This window comes from Oryzias latipes, chromosome 10 (genome assembly GCF_002234675.1).
Source record: "Oryzias latipes chromosome 10, ASM223467v1".
NCBI lineage: Eukaryota > Metazoa > Chordata > Actinopteri > Beloniformes > Adrianichthyidae > Oryzias > Oryzias latipes.
In genome coordinates, this window is record NC_019868.2 from 20,411,225 (window position 1) to 20,433,164 (window position 21,940).

At 37.5% G+C, this 21,940-nt stretch overlaps 1 protein-coding gene and 1 long non-coding RNA gene across 2 annotated transcripts; one reads left to right on the forward strand and one right to left on the reverse strand.

Moving 5' to 3' along the window:
* Window positions 1-15,030: 15,030 nt before the first annotated feature.
* On the reverse strand, window positions 15,031-21,385 carry LOC111948027. The gene is made up of 3 exons (XM_023959317.1): window positions 21,054-21,385; window positions 15,923-16,011; window positions 15,031-15,542 (listed from the first exon to the last, which is right to left on the reverse strand). Exons 1-3 carry the CDS (start codon window positions 21,328-21,330, stop codon window positions 15,450-15,452), a joined length of 459 nt encoding a protein of 152 aa, XP_023815085.1. The 5' UTR covers window positions 21,331-21,385; the 3' UTR covers window positions 15,031-15,449.
* Window positions 16,912-18,087, forward strand: LOC111948028. The gene is made up of 3 exons (XR_002874015.1): window positions 16,912-16,960; window positions 17,591-17,670; window positions 17,749-18,087. It is a non-coding gene; the product is annotated as an uncharacterized LOC111948028 (long non-coding RNA).
* Window positions 21,386-21,940: the final 555 nt, after the last annotated feature.

A 21,940-nucleotide genomic window follows, 5' to 3' on the forward strand; every position in this document is an offset into this window, starting at 1 on the left:
CAAAGTAGAATTAGGAACCTTCGGCTATCAGGCTGCTCTCTAGTGGAACCAATTCCCCATTCCATCAGCTTGGAAGGTCGACACCATCTCTGTCTCTAAAACTTCAAGATGAAGCTTAAAGTTGCCCCGTGTCACTCCAAGAAAAATCTTTATTCCTTCTACTAGACAGTTATTTTCAGTCAAATTTAAATTATTTGCATTGAAATAACAGTCTTGTAGAGTAGTTTGTAGTGTATTCACGTAACATGCATGATGGGTCTGAGGAGCAAAAAAGATAAATCTGGCCAATTTTTTGGCATCCCTAAACGAACAAAACAAACCGATTAGACCTCTCTGTGTGATTCTATCAAAATGTAGTTTTCAGTTGGTCTGGAAATATGTGGTAGGGTAAAGTTCTGTTTGAGCAAATCTACTTTCAATTTCAAAAGCCCTTACTTTTCTTGTAGTGTAAACTGAAGCAGCCCATCTTGTCACCTGCTGTCTTGAGAGTCAACGCACAGTGTGCTCCGACTGTCAAGCTGGAGGTGGGAGCTGGTCTCCCTTTGCTTCACATGCACCAAATTACCCACAAAACTAGGAGCATTAGGCTAAAGTTTAGTAATGTATGACTTTAGCAAACAATAAACAATCAAAGTTAATCCTTTGAATAATTCAGCAGGGTCAATTCTATTGAAAATGGGCTAAAAATGATCACTTCTACATTTAAAAGATGCATTTACAATGCACTAAAGTACAATGTAAAAGTCAAAATATATAAAAACTGTAAAAACTAAATTATGTCCTGGTTTTCTTTGAGTTAATTTAATTGGATTCCTTACAAAGGTAAATTATATTTAATATAAATAATGTTGTAATCTTCTATATCTAAGAAAAACTTTGCTCTCGACAAAAAATTAAACAAAAAAATTAATCATTGGTTGACCCAGAATCACAGATTAATTATATATTCAGCTGAAAATAAAGAATGCTGAGGTTACAAAAAAGCTACACCAACTGATGGCAGAAAGAAAGGTGTAAACGGCTGATTTCTTTCTTATGTTTCTCTCTGCACATTGGAAAATAGGATTAACGGAGCAGGAGGCCAGCGCAGAGGACCACTCGAGACAGTGACAAGCTGAACAAACATCCCCAGCAGAGACAGAAAGAACATGAGACAAGAGTGGGGAGGGAGATAAGGATGATGGGATGGAGAAAAAGTCTGCTTGACTTTACAGACAAACTGAGCAGACTGTGACCAAAAGAAATGAGACTTTGAAGCTGCTGCATGCTTCTATCTGCTGGCAGGAACGCAAGGAAACGCTTGTTTTGGCCGTATGTGCTGCCACGATAATAAGAATTCATGGGAACTTAAGTGTATTAGCACCTTTAGATATTTTTGAGAAGTAAAGTGGTTTGTGTTTAATGAAAACAATGGTTTTGGCAAAACTGGGTTATTCTTAGTTTTTATCAATCTATGTGAGATGTGCAAAAAGCAGATGAAAAATGATGAGGATGGGCTAAGAAAGTTCACAATGAATATGATTTGGTCTATTTTTGGAGGAACCTGTCAAACAGGACCACAGCAGAAGCCTCTTCTCTAGAAAGTTCAGCTGGGACCACAGGAACTTGCACAAATGAGCTCTCGCACACATGATGCACACAGGGGAGATCACGGGGCTTAAGCCTTTCATGTGAGACTCCAAAAAACACATTAGCAGTTTCAAATTACTGTTATCGTCAGCCTAACACTCAAACGCTTAGAACAGGTATTCCTCCTACTTTCCCTGACATGAATTAAATGAGAGAGTAAAAATAAAAATTGCATTTTGTCCCTGGACGACTCTTCTTGGTGGCTAAAGAGCAAAACAGACACACGTTACGATGCAGATGTCAATTTACTGAACTTTCAAACAGTTGCTCCATTAAAAAAAAAACATAACGTAATATGGTTAGAAATACACTTCAGCATGTAAGACCCCACTGTGTACAATTTTGCAAGCAGCTGCTCCATATTTTCTATGCTGAACTTTTTACCATCAGCCACCATAATGTATTCATTCGGGGACAAATGTCTCTCCCCAGATGCATTGTTGTGTCATGTTACAGCATTTTTGGTCTCTACTTTTGTACCAGTCTGGTACAAAAGAGTTTGCAAGAGTTCAAATTTCTTCACTATCATTCCAAAGAGGAGTAGCTGTGTACTGTGTGTTTCCAAAAACCTCATTACTTTTCTAGCAACATTTACTTTTTTCCATCTAAACTCTCGTATCTTAAAAATGACTAGTTTTTGGGTTATCCGGGCCCATGGAGGGTTGTAGACACGTGAGCGCATGTGTGTCTTGTAGTTCCCTCGAGGTTCATCCGGCCACCTTAAGGTAGAGGGACTTACGATTGTTGTGAAGTATTGTAAGGATAATGTAGGGTACATGCACTTTTGACATACAGGTGATGCTGTCGTACAGTGTCCTTATGCTGAACTCTTGCCTCTAGTAAGGTGCGCGTACTAGCTCCTTACCCACAAATGCTGCACCCACGGAGTCTGCAAGTGATGGATGCATAGGTGCCCATAAGATGCTTGTAGGATGCTGACACAAACTACGCTCTGATTTTCTAACTTCCTGCACGTACGCAACAAGCAAGGGGCTTGTACTTATCACTTGAACACTACAACCAGGCCCCATGCACAGTGTTCAGGGTTCAAGGGCATTGAAAAAGTGAAAAATCCGTACATACCCTTAAGTGTTAAGTGTTTATGACCTGTCGCCTGCAAGAAAATAAAATAGGGCTAACTGACAGCCTGCATCTTCCAATAAGCGCAGTTGTGACTAAGGCATAAGCTATGCTAGCTTGTGACTAGTTGGTGGCATAAAATTGCAAGAAAATAGACCAACCTGCAAACATTTTCCACCTAGATTAACTCAACGACAATCTGCCACAGTTTTGTGAACATGTATGAAATTCCAGTGACACAAGTAATAATTATTTATGCAAGGAAATAATGAAGCTTATGAATCTACATCCTAGTAGAGCAGGGTAGATCTGCTTTTCTTTTTAGTGTTTGGAAACTTATCATCCTTTCAAATGACCAAAATAGAAATCATTTGACCAAAAAGTGAACTGCTAAAACAATTAACTCAAGTCAGGCTGCTAAATTGGAAACCAGTGTTTTGAGGTAAAATACTTTTTCAATACAAAATGTATATTTAGTTAAAAAGAAGGTCACTATTATTATTTTCAACTCAAATATAATGTACCACAACAATCCTTCAAATTTGATAAGCAGTCATCTTGAGTCATGTTTCAATTGGTTGTCAAAAACATTACAATTCTCATTGGCCTTTGGAAATAATGTCACCTTTTTCTGAGCCGTGGGGAGACGGAAGGTCTGACAGGAAGTCAACCTGGGAGGTTTTTCCGAGGACCATATTAATCTTCTTTAATTTTTCTAAATGGAAGTGTGCTTTTTGCCCCGACCTCCCACTGTTCATTAGAAGTTCAATATTTGACACATCACAGGCACAAAGCATGATGGGATGCATTACATGCCTCACATGACTGACCATTGAAGGAAAGATTTTCTTCATATTTAACCGCTCTACATGTTTCATTAGAATACAAGGAGGAAAAAAACGCTAAGTATCCTGTACAGATGCTTATATGTCTATAAAGTTTGCTATTGTGATAAGTGCAATAAATTATTTCTTTCCTCCAGACAATCTGGAAAAAAGACATTTTTCAAGTATTGTTTTTAGAAAATAAATCAATTTTAATCAATGTTTACTTTTTATATGCCCCTTTTATAGGCTGCTATCTATACCATTTCTGTAGCTTTCGTTAAAAGAATAACAACAAACTTTACAGATAAACCCAGTTATGAGTTTGATTGAAAGTTATGACCCCTAATAAAAACAGAAATGTCATCGCATACAAACAAAAATGAGTTATTTTTCAGATCGGCTGGTGTGTATCCAAACACACATAATATCTCGCGTCAGCAAGTGTGTTATTAAAATACCAGAAAGAGTCGAGCGATCTGGCTCTTTTAGTGGAGGGGGGGGGGGGGGGGGAAGCCGCGGGGAAGATAATTGAGTCATTGGATCTCAGTAGACCGCGCAGACCTGTGAAGAAATGCACACAGTGGAGAGGCCTAAAGATGCACTGCTCTGAAAAGGATAGGACATGGGGTATTACCCTGCCAGAGTACAATGTATGGATGTCACTGCCAGGAGCTAACTCAGCTGACACTGATGTGTTTGAGCTAAAGAGTTAGTTTGTAGGATTGTAGGATTTAAGCCGATCAAGGCAAGCCCAGAGTACATTGTTACAAACTGGAATAAAATAAAATTAAAACAACATAATTTGATGCTCTTTAGTTTAAATAACAACAGGACTGAGATGTGCTCCTCCGCCTCAAAGGAGCGCCGGAGCTTCCGTGCATGTCAGTGGAAAACAGCACCAGACTGTTGCTTTGTACAGCAAGTGATGTTCCCAGGAGAAATAGGGGGGAAAAAAGAAAATGTGGAGAGACAACAACAACAAAAGAAGTGAGAATGGACTAGTTTTAAACTTTAGACATAAAAAAAAAGTCATTTCTCTCCAACATCCTCAGGTTGAAGCGTTCAGAGCCACAGATTGTCATTATGAAAGGGAAAAAGCTGTAACCCAAGAGAAGCTTTCATTCACCCAACCTCTAAGCCAAAGCTTTTAGGTGTGTCTTTTTATGTTTAAATAGGTCACGTTGTTTGGCCCACAGGCTTGAGGGAAATGTCTCTTGAAAACCGACTGAAAGACAAAAAAAGACAAAAGACAAAGGAGGATAACACAAAGTATGTCCATGTGTGTGAATATATTTGAGAATGGATTTTATGAAACGTCAAGCTTTTATTTCCAGATTTCTGTAAAATTGTTAAAGTAATTGTAGTGAAATATTATCTTCTTTCAGGTTTCTAATCTTCCGCTATAATAGACAAGAAATTAAAGTTCTATGTGTACCGGTAATTATAATAAAAGAAATAAAATCTTTTTCTATGTTTTTTTACACCTGAAAATCCTACTAATAATTTGTGAAATTAAGATAAAACCAGCTGGGATGAACAGGAATTAGGGGATAAAGAACCAAAGAAAAATGCATAGAAACCAGAGAACAGAGCTGCGTTTGTTTCTGGGGAAATACACCTGCCTGTCAGCTTTGAAGACAAGATGAAAGCAGATATTTCTTTATACTTACAGCACTATGAACAATAGGTCATTGTCCCTGAGTGCTCAATAAAAAAAGAGTAAACAGAAACTAACAGAAAAGAAATGACATAATACTTGTTAGCAACAGAATCACCAAGAGGAAAAAAATGAATTTTAGACTAAAGTTGTCAAAAATAACAAATGTTTCCTATCACAGTAGCAGTTAAAGCTACTTGCAGCTTTACAGCTGAGGTGCTATTGTTTAAGAAAAACCTAGTCTTCCTCATCCTTTATCTCACACTGCTACCTCCTTGGGGGAAGCAATGCTTGAATTGTTCTTTTTTTTTTGTGTGGTGTGCATTGAACCGCATAGGGCAGGGGTGTCAAACTTATTTTCACCGAGGGCCACATCAGCATAGTGGTTGTCCTCAAAGGGCCAGTCATAACTTATACATGAAACTAAATGTACTGAAAAATAAGTGTAACTCCTTAATGGTAAATAACTCATTATTTATTTACTATTACTTTTTAAAGTGACAATTACAGTTGCATAGAAAACATGTTTGCTTGTTACTCTAGCATAAATCCTTTTAAATTGGATTCTGTCAGGTTAGGTTATACGGACAGTGTTTGAGTCCCAATGTATAGTTGCCCAATCTGATATTTCAAGTCCAATTCCCCCTAAATATTAATAAATACACGTCAATTTTTATTTTTTATTTTAAGAAATTAAAAACTTTTATGCTTTTATTAACTGTGGCGGGCCACATTTGGCCCGTGGGCCTTGAGTTTGACACATGTGTTATAAGGAATTTTAGCTTATCTGGAAGCAGTTGGATGCAGAAATGTTTCAGAGTATCTCGTTTTTCTACCTCACAGACTGGGACAGGAGATGAGACAAGCAGGGAGGAATCCCAGTCTGCATTTCTTTGCTTTCAACTCTGATAAGCAAAGTACATGCAACTTTAAAACTACAAAACTGTTTGTTTTCTTTCTTAAACACTTTTTTTTTTTAAAACGACATGCAGTCCTTTCATATATTCAGCCCTTTAGGAGCAAATTTGAAGCATCCTTTCAATGATGCATGCATAAAAATCTAACAGCTTCTTTTCCTGCAACACTGAACATTAGAAATCCCCCAAATCCCAAACCTCCTCCCATGTACCACTGGCGCCGCAAAACAACATCAAGAGTGTCATCTTTAATTCACAGGTTACTCATGACAATTTAAACAGACATTATCTAACAGCCTTGAAGTCCAAACTAGCAGATATGTTGGCTTTATCTGTACTATTTTCTTGCCGAAAGTATTGCGACAATTTCTTTTTTTTTTTTAAATATGAAAAAGTGAATGACTGTGCAGCAGTACAGCAATCCATCAATCAATCAATCAAACTTTATTTATAAAATAGCGCTTATCATGCATTTCGTGCAGCTCGAAGCGCTTTAACATTAAAAACAAAAAACACACAACATTACAGTAAAAACCCCAACCCACCCTACACCCTTCCCACTCCTCTCCATTAAAGCACATGACCCACGACAATGAATGTTGACTACCAATACAAGTTAAAATAAATAAATAAATAAATAAATAAATAAATGAATAAATAAATAAATGAATAAATAAATAAAAAAGCAAGCAAACAAACAAACAAACAAGGCTTGGCTCTGCTGTGAGGAAACGGCATTTGGGAATCTCCTCATACCAGGAGCCAGCCCGCCCACGGGAGCATGGCCACAGCGCCAACCCAGACCGGGACAACACCAGGGTCCACTTCACAGCCGTGAGGCTGCAAAATTAAACCCCAGCCGCCCCAGCAAGGGCAAGAACTCCAACAACAGCCACCGGGCAAGCCGGCAACCCTGGCAGAAAAGACTCCCACAAGAAACACTGGGGCTAAAATCACAATAAGATACTAAAATTATAAGATTTATTAAAAAATAAATAAATAAATAAATAAATAAATAAAATAAAATAAAAAAACTGAGAATAAGATGCATAAAATGAAATGAAGTATAGTATAGAATATAGCCTATATTAAAACTAATAGAATAATTTAGCAGTTAAAATCAACTGAAAGCTAAATTATAAAGGTGGGTCTTGAGCCTCTTCTTAAAAACCTCTACAGTCTCTGCGGCCCTGAGGCCCTCTGGCAGGCCGTTCCACAGGCGAGGACCGTAATGGCAGAACGAAGCCTCACCATAAGTTTTGGTCCTCACCTTGGGAACAACTAAGAGGCCAGCACCGGAGGACCTCAGGGTCCGCGAGGGCTCATATTTTAAAAGAATATCATTCAAATAAGAAGGCCCAAGACCATAAAAACACTTATAAACCATTAAAAGAATTTTAAAATCAATCCTAAAACGCACAGGGAGCCAATGCAGCGATTTTAAAATCGGTGTAATGTGTTCCCGCCCTCTGGTTCTCGTCAGAACTCGTGCTGCTGAGTTCTGCAATAGCTGTAGATTTGAAATAGACTTTTTGGGTAAACCAGAGAGCAGGGCATTACAGTAATCTAAACGACTGAAAATAAAAGCATGCATTAGCACTTCTGTGCTGGCAAGAGAGAGGAACGGGCGGACTCTGGCAATGTTTTTAAGATGATAAAATCCTGTCTTAACGACATTTTTAATGTGTGGGATAAAATTTAGCTCAGAGTCAAAAAGTACGCCCAGGTTTCTCACACATTGAGAAGGTTTAAAATTATGAAGATGTGGTAAAATCATCTCTCTCTTGTCTTCAGGACCGATGATTAATACTTCAGTTTTGTCCTGGTTGAGCTGTAAAAAGTTTTCTGCCATCCACAACTTTATATCTAAAATGCAGTTTAAAAGAGTGTTGACAGGTTCAAGGTCATCAGGAGATACGGCGATGTAAAGCTGTGTATCATCAGCATAGCTGTGAAAGTCAACGCCGTGAATCCATAGGAAGCTGCTACACCTAGTGGATTGTGGGTATAACTGCACAAATTGTTGGTCTTGGAATTTGTTTTGGTATCGGAAAAATTATTTTAGAAACTGGCCATACAGGTCTTATGAAAAAATTGAATGACAACATACAAACAGCTATCTATTGGTAATTATACTTTTTCAGCTGTTTATTTTTTATTTCCCTGCTCCTCAATTTAGATTACAAATGTTATCTTTGAAAACACAGTAAGGTGTGACTCAGCAAAAATCATAAATTCTCATTACTAAATTCAAGATAGCTTGTTTGCACATAAATAGGAGACCAGGGTATTTTCCATCCTCTTCACGATTAAATGCAATTTCAAAAGAAACGTCAGCCTGAGTGGAGTGGAAGAATAATTATTGCAGCCAAAAGCTGTTTCCAGATACAGGCAATGACTGCTATAGATAAAGCTGGGAGGGAATAATAAATTTAAAGCATTCTTTAGGCCTCAGAGATGACATTCCTCTGTGTTTCCTTAAAAAAAAAAAGAAAATTAAGTGACCAAAAACTTATAAAAGTTGCATATTTGTACATTTAAAAGATTCAAGAACTTAAATGAGTTTCCTATTTGCTATTAGCCACAGTAACAAATTTACAAACTAGAGCAGCTTCTGTCTGTATTGTGCTTATAGTCTCTTGGATTTGTTCATTCAACCGATGTAATGAGATGCTTTTAATCATGTTCCCACGTACATTCAGTACATTGTGAAAGCTGTGTAATGCAAACACTTGTTAGTCATTGAGGCTGCAACACTGAAGGAAAATGTATTGAAGGTTTGTATTTGTCTTTTAGGGATTTCTAGCTGATTTGTCTTCCTCAATGAAAACATCTGAAACTGAGACTCCAGTTATTGGGCTCTCAAAGCCATTAAGGACCTCGCTATCAGCTAAATGTAGTGTTTAATTTCAAAATAAAGAGGAGGAAATGGACCGTAAAATATTTGCTAATGGTAACAAGCTTTCTTGGGACTTACAGAAACCATATAATGCCCTTTATGCGCAATCACGGAGTGTTTGCATGATTTCTTAGTGTTGACGTCTGGGAGAGGGACTATAAAAGCAGCAACTCACAAAACGATGAACAGTCTGGTAGATTACTGCGTCAACATGTTCAGAGACAAACTTACTTTCTTTAAAGCATTAAGTTCAGAGTCCATTCCAAATAAATAAATAACGGAATTAGAGAATTGGAAGATGTTCAGAAAACACTGTTGGCGACATGGAGTTAGAACATAACAGCATCAATTTGAGTTCTCGTGACACTGATTTTTTCAGGTTAATGAGTATTAACAAGAGCATTCCTACTTTTGGCATAGTGGTAACTGCACAACACTGTTGCGTGTTACCTGTGCTACTGTGTCAAAATGCACCACAATTAATTTCTCAAAAAAAAAATGAATCACTCTCGCAAACTATTCCTTTTTCTCCGACTCCACTCTCAACCACATACCAGCTGAGAGCATTCGCCACATTTATTCAGACACACCCACATCAATAAACCCATCACACCTGGATAAGACACAAACAGGAAATCATAAAAAAAAAATTCAAAATAAAATGCACACATAAATGTAAAACAGAAATTGAGATCACATTTCAACACCTTCAACACCCATCCTTCGTCGTGTTTTAAATGGGATACTGTGTTGGCCATTCTTCTTTTTCCGGACTTTGCTGAATGAACAAACTAATGTTTTTCATCTGTTATATCAGTTATATTTCTGCAGCCACAGACTTCAGGGGCAAGCGACAAAGGGGAATTTCATTGCATTCAATCAATGTAGGAATCAGAAAGCTTACTTTTCCATCTAAAGACTAGAATGTAAGCACGGGCTCTGTGGCCCGGTGTTTCTGCATCTCTAGCACGTTTTAGTGAGCATATAGAAAAGGCTGCTCCAATCACTGCCTTGTTTCTGACCATCAGGGAAACCCTTGACAAGCAAAATCTTCTAGCGTTTTTTTTTTTTTACCAAAGAACTCATTTCCACAAAAATCTACATCTGGTATTTCCTCCCTGCTATGCTCTTGTGAAAGAGGTTTGCAGTAGCTGACATGAGTTTTGCAGTGGACCAGAATGACGAGTACCCAGGTGTTTATCACACTCTGTACACTTGAGAGTAGTGTTGCAGTTAATCTGTGGTGAATCTAAATTATAGTTGCAGGGTATTTTCGCCAAGAATATTTTTCCTGTCTTCAAAAAGGCATTCTTCAGACTGCTCCTCACTTCTTTAGCTGCTGAGGCCTGTGATGGTTAGTCAAGCTACCTCTAGCTTAGTCAGTATCTCTTTGCTTGACTGTGTAGAAACATCTGAGATGGTAACAGAAACCAAATGTCTTGAGATGATGGTTCTTTCTTTGTTGTAAGATGACCCTTTAGTGGCTTCCTTTCTTCTTTTTAGTGAAGGCTGCTCTGACTTTTGCAGCATGTGTCTTTGTGTGTGTTTGGGCTGCTGCCGTACTTACTCAGGTGGATACTGAGGACCTTACAAATGATCTTATAGTCCATCTTCTGGGGAATGGCCAGGCGTTAAAGTTTGCTGGGAGTAATTCAGTCACGTATTTGTCAGTTTGTTTTCCATTCTGACAGCTGGACCTGTGAAACTTCCAGTCCAAAAAAAAGTGCTGCTATTTTACTGCCGTTCCAACCCGACATTGACTCCAGTATTAGGTGCTCCCAGCAAAGTAAAATCGTCCTTATGCAAAAAACTCTGACCAAGTTTGCATTTGGACATTTCAACATGAATACGTGTGAATGAGAAAATATTTTACAAACTGTTCAGTGAAATCCAAAAATAAAGCTGTGTTTTTACTTGTATAAACACTAGTTAACATAAATCTCTTCTAAACTGCAGTCCTCTATCACCAAGGAATATTTGCCAAAGTCACCAATATTCTCCCAGCATCAACTATGAATCACTAAAGTAAATTGTAGTTATTGGAATTACACTTGGCTGGCTACAAACAATAGATTGAAATGGTTTTAAAAGTAATTTGGGTGATAACACATATGTATTCACCGGTGACCCCTGCTGGGAGATGTTGGAAAGCACGCCACTTCCTGTCACAGGTACGTACTTGAACATAACAGGAGGGGAAGCACATGTCATTTTTGACAATCCACAACTCTTGCTGACAAAAGACAACATTTAAATCTGATTAAACCAATAATGAATACAAGTTTATTGAAATTCTGTTCCTATGAGTGAAGGAATGATACACCCTAAACTGTTCAGAAGGCCGTGGAAGGGCCACACAAACACAGACAACCACCCACTCACTTGAATTGTTCAATCAAAAAATTATGTTTGATTGATTCTGTTTAAGAGTTCTGGACTTGTCAGCAGGTGGTTTGGCTCCACTAACAAATGAGTTATGGAGCCTTTAGGACAGAAACACGAATGGGTTTGTGTGTTGCTGCACAACTAGAGCCAAAGCTCATATTACATTCCAATAACCCGAAGTCTGCTTTAAACAGAATCAAATCATATTTTACTTTATGATTCATAACGAATCCGTAAAGTATACGTATTTAGTTCAAGGATATCATAGAAATAGAACCCAAAGAATTCACTTATCTTTGTTTACTGCAAACCAGCGAGATACATGTTGAATCATTGTCTAACAAGAGTTGGTTATAAGCTTTATCTTAAGTCTCTCGTTTGGACTTGCAACATTAAAAAAATTATCTTTAGTCATTCAAGGCATGACAGAGCAGAACGGTATCTTTCTACAACAGATTTCACGTGAGAAAGGTGACATTTCCCAGCTTGGATTTGTTGATGAGTCACCTCATAGTTTGCGGGTGAAGCTTGCATGACCACATGTGCAGCTGGAAAGCTCTGCTTGCCTTTGTATGAGCGGTACAGTCTGCAGATCCCTGCTGAGCCACCCTGCTGGCTCGCAATACAGGGGACAGCTATGCAGGAAAAGCCAGAGTACAGAATGGTACTGGAATTTGTCCTGCTTTGCTTCCTGAGGCCTCTTGGCTTTAGCTCGTCAGTTCTGAAAACCAGATCTTGACATGGGTCTCGGACAGTGAAAGAGAGAGGATGAGAACTCAGCCCTCTCCACGAAGGACAGGTACTGCCTCTAAATAAACGTCCTCTCCAGGGCGAGGATCTGCATCGTGGTGAATGGCGTGCGGGGCTTGCGGTTCGTTTTGTACTCCTTCAAAGAGCACACTGCCTGATGTGTCTTGTGGTTAACACGGGAGAAAAAAATCCCCACTAAACTCGTGACTTTGACATATCAAACATTGGTAAATTATTCAATCAGTTAACTAAATAGAATTAAATAAAAACTATTATTCTTGTATGTAAAACAAGAAAACTAAATGTTCTGCTTTTCTTAACATTTATTTGAAATCACTTTCTTTTCCTAAATATAATTGTAATTACTAATTCAACCTGTTATTGAAACGTATATTTTCTTTTCGTTTAAATAAAAAAAGTTCTATTTTTAAAAGAATAAAAAATAGACAAAAAATACTAATAAAACATTCAGAACTTACAGTAAAACCAAAGATTTTTCTCATTTAAAAACAGACTTAAGAGTTAATTTTAAAGTAGCGGTTTTATAACTAAAGTTTTCCTCTGATCACCTCAAGATGTAAACGTTTTCACAAAAATTGGGAGAATTCTCCTTAAAATTGTTTGGTCACCTTACGAGTTGGTGAGAACATTTTCACGTTGTGGTTTTCCTTGGATATCTTAAGTTTAAACGATGCAGATTTCTCAGGCCTTCTTTCTCCATTTCCACAAGACTTTTGACTGTTCGCCACAGAAGGGGGCCTTCTGTCCGATATCAGAGCTTCAATGCTTCACGTCTTCTGTGCAAAAGTCCTGCATCAAGTCTCCAGAGGGAGACATTCTTTACATAGCATCCGGTTTGGCATGTGTTTACTCGTCTATGATGAAGGGGAAACTTTGAGTCCAGAATCTGGGTGAAAACTTGTGATTGCATTTGGAGCCCTCTCCACAGCCTGCTTCCAGACAGTGGGTCAGCACGGCATGAATTACTGTTGGCTTAAAAGCAGCAAATGACGCTTTATCACCTACTATTTATGCTGATAGGATTAACACATTTCCAGTGGAGGAGGACGATGAGCATGATAGGTTGGTTTAAGACCAAAAACCCCTGGATGGTTTCAAAACTATCCAGAATATTATTGGTAGTAGATCAGATCTAACTCCATCCTTCTCACGATAAGCCCTGACTCAGCTCCTTAAACCAAGCCCCACCTGCAAACTCTACAAACTCAGTAAACAACAATAAAAATTATTCAAATTCATTCTGTGTTTAAATGCATCAGTGTGCAGCAACTGGATACTTAGATGTGAGAGTCGACTGGAAGATGGATGATGGTGACTGTCATTACATTGTAAGTATTAACACCTAGTAATTATGTCCTTGGAATCCAGTTCTTTTGAGCAGGATATAGCTGTAATGATCGAAAATTGCTGCTTTCCCGAGGCGTATGGCGCCCGCTGCCATTTTGTCCCAGTCTGTGCTCTGTCGACAGAGACAGAGGTGTCTCCTGTCTGTTTGAGGCTAGTTTAGAACCTTCATGAGAAGAACCGAAGGCTGTAGGAAACATTAACCGAGGTTAACAAATGTACAAAATGGGTTTCGATTTCAAAAAGGAGTGTTTTGGTGTGATATAGGTTTATGTGGTTCAGGGTACACAGCTCCTTGTTTGCTTCAGGACTCTTAAGGTGGTCTAGCTCCTGCAGTCTTTCCATGCAGAGATTGGTTATGGGGTGGCTGGGCTGTGCTGTCCGGAACTGTGTTTATCAGCTCTCAGACAGAAATGCAATCAACTGTGTGGAGGCTGCAGACCAGCAGACTCTGTGATGCTAAAGAAACGGTAGGAGCTGTGACCTCACTTGGAAAAAAAAAAAAAACTTTAGAAGGCACCAGATTAGCCACTAGTAATAAAAAAAAATGCAACAATTAAAGGCAGACGTGTTTGTGTAAATTCAAACCTTCATGCTAAAAAGCTCAGAAATCTGCAATGAGTCCTAATTTTTTATTTTTTATTTGTCATTATAACAAGAATGCAAATGTTTTACCCTCCAAAAAGTGCTGTGTTCCTTACCTGGTTAATTTATTTTTCACTTTTTAACTTGATGATCAACTATTACAGTGATAGTTTCATGTTTTCAAGAGCAGAGCTGTAAGAGAAAGCTATTATTTTAGACTAGGATTTGATATAATTTATTTATATATCTAATATTTTTTTTTAAATCCTCACAAAATAAAAGATTATTGTAGTACTGTAGGCAAACTTTATCTGTGGATTCTAGCCAATATATATTAGACATATGCATCACATTATAGCCTTTAGGGAGCTGAGAAGATAACTGAATTTAAGCTGATAGTTTTAGATCAAGTTACAAAAATGGCTGCTGAAAACTTGCTGCAAACAAGAGAACTACATTAACTGGTTTGTAATTAATCAGAATTTGGTATCTCCTGTGGTAAAACAGTAAATTATTTCTTATCAAGAAAAGCAGAACTGAGTCAGATCTGTTGCTGCTAAATTGAGACTTTGCCCTTCAAAGAAGGCAACATCTGAATGTGATGTTTGACCAAAAATATCTCTACTGAATCTAAACACATATTTGTCTTCGTTTCGTAATGTTTATGTCTTTGTTTGTCTAAACCTTGAATGCATCAGGGGCTTTGGGACCAGTTCAGGATCCCACTGATCGAGAAGACGGGCGGTAAATTTTGGAGTTGAGTCTGTCAATCTGGTAGTCCTCGCAAACCACAGCTCTGCAGGATTTTTAGTCTGATCACTAAAAATAAAACTAATTGGTTTTCTTCGATTGCCTTGTAAGAGATAACTTTGGCGCTATCTAGTGGATGCATTGAGATCACTTTTCTCAACAAATGAAATATAAATTAAAGAGAAATTCTTATTTGATATAACTTTTATTATAACTGAGTCGTTTTACAGACTGCTGAAATGTTTAAATTCTACTCAGCAATGGAAAAACGATTTTAATTCTGCAGCTACAATGAAAACCCACAAAGAACAAATGTTTTAGACATATCACTGTGTTAAACTGCATTCATGTCGGCTTTCCAACATGTTTGAACACTTGTAACGCCAGAAGCTTATTATAATGACTCAATCACCCTCAATTAAGCTTAAATATTTGAACATTTGTAAATAAAATTAAATATATATTAAACTTAATAAATAAATAAACATGCTTATCTATTTTGAACCTCTCAGCTTTCCTGCAGATTAAAGCAGTCAGTGCTTCTGAAACTAAAACGGTTAGAACGTTTTGTAAGAATAACCCGTTTTTGTAATGAGCAACCAAGCTCATCTGGCCTGGCTGAGGACTTCAAGTCTCCTCCTGATGAGCAGGTTCTCCTCCAGCATCCTGGAGATGGTCCTGAGAACCGACAGTCTGGCCTAACCATCCACAGCAAGAAAAGAAAGGTAAAGAAGAAAACAAATCCTTCGTATTAAAAGGGCTTTTCACCATAAAAACAAGAAAATGATGTAGTGTCAGATAAATATAAACTGTTTCATTCAAATTACACAGGAAGTGTTTTTTTTTAATTATTTATACATATCAATACCAGTATAGCAAATCTATGAGCAAACACAACTGAGACTCATGGTTCGATATCTCATGTTTGGCGTGTTTTTGAGGAAATGTTCTATTACTTTGGGTTTTCGTGTTTATTTTGGAGTTTAGTACAATTACAAATGCTTCATTTCGGTCTTTGAGACATACAACTAAACCAAAAACAATAATAAATCTAATTGGGTAATGCAGTTACTGATACCTTGTCCTTCTCGTTTGTAGTTTTGGTCTGGGATGCTGGAGAGAAAAGGAAAACGTCCCTATCGACGAGAGCAGGAGAGGTACCAGAACCTGTCCAAAAAAAAAAAAGGAAGTGACAACGATGATTACCACATCTTTGTCGTAATGAAAACAACAAATGTTACCATGTGGAATCTGTTAATACGTTTTCAAAAGAAAATGTGTTTTTTTTCCTTAAAGCTGAAAATGTAGATGAAGTTTCTGCAGATAAAAAAATGCGTCCTAAATCATTTATAGGAGGTCTTCGGCTCAGCTCGGTGGTCAGCAGTGGTCTCTTTATTTATGTTATGCTGTTTAAAGCCAAAATCAAAAATACCCTGTGTCACAGAGCTGGGCAATATGGCCAAAAAATAACATCTCTGATTTTTTTCATTCCAAATTCCATTTTAATAGAGTTTTTTTCTCCCTGCTTTTACTTTCTTTAACAAAAATAACAAATGATAGAAAATATTTACCCAAAACTATTTTACTTTAACATCTCTTGGCTCTAACACAGAGTTCAACTAAATACAAGCTGTAAAGATGTTTGCAGAACAATGCAAACGACGACAAAACTCATGAACAAATAGAAAAACAACCAAAAATATGGTGTCAAAATAGAGCCTAAAGTATTGCGCATCAAAACAGTAAAACCGCGCATCAAAACCCCAAATCTGCGAATCAAAATGCATAAATTGAGAACCAAAACCCACAATTTGCAACCAAAAGCCTTTCCCCAAAGCACAATCCTATTTCTCAGCTGCCGATTTGTTTTCTCGCCATTCTGAAATCCTGTTTTTGAGTTGCAGTTTTATTTTGAAACTGTCTTTTTGAGTTGCGCTTTTATTTTTTGAGTTGCGCTTTTATTTTTTGCGGTTTTGATTCTAAAACCTGTCGACACGTAAAAACAGTGACATGTCAGTCAAGGGGAGGGAAGGCGGGACATCCCTGATATCCAGAAGCTCATTGGCTACCGAATAAGACCGAGTCTTACGTCAACAGACCAGTTTAGAATGTGCCGGTAAGTTTCTCATGTTTTTCATATCTTTTACTATATTAAAAGATCAAAATTGTACTTTATTTAACCAGAGGACGCCAGCACATTCAGATGAGGAGCTCCCCCAGTAGCTGCTAGTGAAAAAAGATGTTAGAAAGTTAGATGTTGCATGACAAACTATCAGCATTGTTCTCCTGTGTTAGCATGCTAGCTAGCTCAATGCTAGCGGGGTTTCCAGCTCTTTTCATGACTTTTGTGGATTAAACAAAGTACATTTTTTACCACAGTGTCAGGATCGGTCATGTAAACCTGGGAATAATTGTCCGTGAATTGTCACTAGGGTTAATCAAATATGTTATAACCTATAAGGTTTCTCAATATTTTTCAGGGTTTACAGACAGAGGGAATTATTGAACAGAGAAACAATATTGCTGTGCCATATTATTCAAAATGTATGCGTCTGCACTATGCAGACTGGCAGAAGTCCGGTATTCGAGTGAACCAGAGCAGAGTAAATTGTAGCAGACCAGCAAAAACGTGTTTTATTCCACTTAAAATTATTCCAGTATTAGACATCAATAGAATTATTAGTATATTTAATTGGGTGGTGGTTTTAAAATTGACTATTGCTGTATGTCTGTTGTTTTCTATAAGGGCCGTTGTTATGCATACCATAACAAAAAAGGCAGGAATACTGAGGCAGCTACGACGTGGATGTCTACATCTTCTTTAAGGTAATGAAAAAAAATTTAATCTTAATTTTTCTCTTCTTTTTTTGGTTAATTAACTTTGCTGTTTTTGTTTCTTTCCAGATGCAGGCCCCAAAGACGTCCCAGTGTGATGCAAAGGCTGTCCAGCAGGCTCACAGACATCTCCTGTCAACTGAAAGAGAAGCCTTTAAGATAGTTGTCCATTTCGACCACACTGTCTGCTTCCCATTTCTTAGTGCCTGTACGAAAACAGTGACTTTTCCACCTCAAGTCTTTTAAGGAGTTTTAAAAACAGTTATTTTAATTTCTCTGAATTGTGGTTCAGAATTTCACAGAACCTAATGCACTTGACTCTGTGTTTCAAAGATCTTTGCAAAACCATCAGTCTTTTGTACAAAACACATTTAATGGTCAAACATTAAAAAATGAAGCTTTACAAAATACCAGTGGTGATTATTAGCCATTTATTTTCTTAAGGGGGGCAGTATTTTGTAAGGCAGATGAGATCTGTTCACATTGTTAGTTTTTGTTACATCCTGCTGTGATGACATGCATAGATCAGTACATAAATGTTAATGTCTTGGCCATGGTTTTCTGATGTCCCACAAGGGTTGAACAGGTCTGAGAGGAGAGAGGACAGCCACAGAGGGAACAACAACTCCAACAGTTTCCTGCTCTGCCTGGTTTAAGTTAGTCTGTCGTCCAATGTCCACAGCATCCTGCACACAAAGAAAAATGTATTTAAGACAGTTAAAATGAGTGTGTGTGTGTGTGTGTGTGTGTATATATTTATATATATACACACACACACACACACACACACACACACCTTAATTGCTACTCAGTAGCTGCATATTGTGAAAGGTAACTTCCTGTTAACCTGCAATCTTTAAGGTTGAGAAAATTATTTTGGAATACAGTTCAGAATCAGAAAAACTTTATTGATCCCACCTGTGGGAAATTTGCTCTGGTACTTCAAATAAAAATTGTGTTTCTTTTATTTATTTATTTTAAATAGGGATTAACTTGATCCCAAACTAGGAAAGGTGTCACTTTCTTGCAGCAATATGTTGCTTTGTTGTTCAATCCATCTGTGTAATCCCTAAGGAAATATTGAAAAACCTTATATATACACATGAATGTACTTCTTAAAAAACTATTTGAATAACCATAGTGACAATCCACGGGCAATTATTCCCAGGTTGACATGACTGATCCTGACACTGTGGTAAAAAATGTACTTTGTTTAATCCACAAAAGTCATGAAAAGAGCTGGAAACCCCGCTAGCATTGAGCTAGCTAGCATGCTAACACAGGAGAACAATGCTGATAGTTTGTCATGCAACATCTAACTTTCTAACATCTTTTTTCACTAGCAGCTACTGGGGGAGCTCCTCATCTGAATGTGCTGGCGTCCTCTGGTTAAATAAAGTACAATTTTGATCTTTTAATATAGTAAAATATATGAAAAACATGAGAAACTTACCGGCACATTCTAAACTGGTCTGTTGACGTAAGACTCGGTCTTATTCGGTAGCCAATGAGCTTCTGGATATCAGGGATGTCCCGCCTTCCCTCCCCTTGACTGACATGTCACTGTTTTTACGTGTCGACAGGTTTTAGAATCAAAACCGCAAAAAATAAAAGCACAACTCAAAAAATAAAAGCGCAACTCAAAAAGACAGTTTCAAAATAAAACTGCAACTCAAAAACAGGATTTCAGAATGGCGAGAAAACAAATCGGCAGCTGAGAAATAGGATTGTGCTTTGGGGAAAGGCTTTTGGTTGCAAATTGTGGGTTTTGGTTCTCAATTTATGCATTTTGATTCGCAGATTTGGGGTTTTGATGCGCGGTTTTACTGTTTTGATGCGCAATACTTTAGGCTCTATTTTGACACCATACAAAAACACCATTTCCATTTTACTGCAACAGTTTAATTGAAATAAGAGTCAACAGACACCGCAAATGGATCATGGAGGTGGTGGAGATCCTAAAGCGAGCCCACACTTCCATGAACCGGGATGGGGGGGGGGGCCTTCCTGCTCTCTCATACCTGGAGCAACATCCTCCAGCAGAAAACGGACATCGAGGGGCGGAGTCACCTGTCAAGCTTTGACAGGTGACTCCGCCTCAGTCATAATCATTTGTTTTTATACAAGTCACTCACAACCATCTGATTAGGACTCTGACAACGTCTGTCAAAACATGTCATGTATGTCAAAACACAACCCATGTAAAACCTACACTCAAAATGACCCTAAATGACATTAAAGGGCTCCATCCCATTGGTCAAATGCATAAAGAGATTTATTTCATTCCTTAACTACTTCAAGCTGCCATAAGATTGTTTAAACACATTTAAGGTTACCATTTATCGCAATTTTCGCAGACTTTCACGATATGCGTATTGCACAGCTTGATATTGCGATAACAATACATTTGCGATTTATTGTGCAGGCCTAGTCCAATTCAAACAGAGAGGAAGTCACAAAATAATGAAAACATCTGATAAAAACTGGTGGGGTTTTTTTCTCCTGTATTGATTTCTAATCAATCTTTGCTCTCTGCTTTTGGCATTTTCACGCCGCCAATGAAACGTTTGATTTTCAGTCAGAAATGAGTTGTTTGTGTTTTTTCTTTTCTGAAAAACGCCCTCATGAGAAGAGCGCTTTCATTCAGTCACCTGTAGTCTGAACCAACTGTAAAATCAAATTCAATGCTGCTGAGAGAACAAGGACAGATTTACTAAAGGGGAGCAGATTGACAGAAAAAAACACTTTTCCCCCCTGATTCTGCCTCAAGTTGGTTCATTTTTAAATGGAATCATAACAAAAAACTAAAAACATGATCATGTTTTGGATTCTTGCCATTGACAGTAAAGCATGGAGCCTTTTAGCCCGCCCAGTGTAGCTTTTACATCACAAATTGCATCTCTTTCAAACTGCGTTTTTTTTGTCTCTTCACAAAGATTTGAATGAAGAAATTCTCTGAAATGCATTAAGCTTAATTTTCTTCTATATGTCCTACGTCATAAGAAAAACGCTACAAAGAACATTTTTAAAAGAGCAAAAACACCATTTTCATTGAAATGGGGTCTCTAACACATTAAGACTTTTGATTTCTTTTAAGGTGGATTTTTTTTGGTTAAATTACTTTTCCTAGGAGAATACTAGACTTTACCCAGTACAGGCCTTAAGAACTATAATCCAACATACATCGTTATTAATCATTTTTATTTAATTATTGTGTTTGTAAACCAAGAAGAGGGAAAAAAAATATGTCAAGCTAACCTTACTTTCAACAAATTAGCAAGTCGTTAGCTTAGCTTGTGTAAAAAAAAACGTTAATATAATTACACTTTTGTAAATAATTAGAGCGCTGTTTTTGTTTATTTGTTTACTTTTACCTTGGTTAATATTAGTCTTGGGTGTCGTAGGCTCCAAGGTCAATCTTCTTCTCGATGTTTTCGGGATCGCTGGCGAGTTTGGACTAACTTTTGCTAATTTTACCTTCAAAGCTGAGGGATTTGCTTTTTTTCTTCTACTTTTGGCTCGCTTGTCCTCGCTTTTTTCGCTCTGAGGCCGACATGGCTGCTCGGTTCGGTCCAGTTGTGGTTCATTTCTTTGTCGGGAATTCAGTGGAGACCTAAAGGAGGGAAAAGACACCGTTTTCCTGGGCAGCATCCTCTGTCACTGTCAACAGGCTGGATGTTAGTGTCATTTACAAGATCAGCCAGCAGGGGGCGTCGTTGCTCAGTTAATTATAAAGCTAAAGCTTACCCAGCATCTCAATTCCAGAAAATACTTACCGGTAATTTTTACATATTTAAAAAATTCTTGAGACAGATACAAATTTTAACAAAAGTAATCATTTTAATTAACCTTTTTTGCTGATATTTTTTCTTCTTCATGTATGTGTCATAAAACAGATTTTTAAGAAATAATTAATATTTCAAGTAAATCTTTTAGGGTTTGAACCACTCAGTGAGGTTGTACGGTACACTATGTAAAACAAACCCCAGAAATGGGAAAGAAAACATAATTTGTTTATAAAAACAACTTGTTATGAAGCATAAGCCCCATAGCTAGCGGGTACAAACATTTTTCTCATCTGTAAAGTAATTCCCCTTTTTTCAATATTAGACTTCTAGCAGACTACTTCAAATATTTTTTAAAAAACACTTGAATTATTTGTTTTCCCTTTTTTGAGGCGTACTTTTCAGCTTCCATTTTGAAAACACTCCATAAAAAAGAAAACCTCCATTTCAGAAATGTGTAGTTTTCTTCATAAACA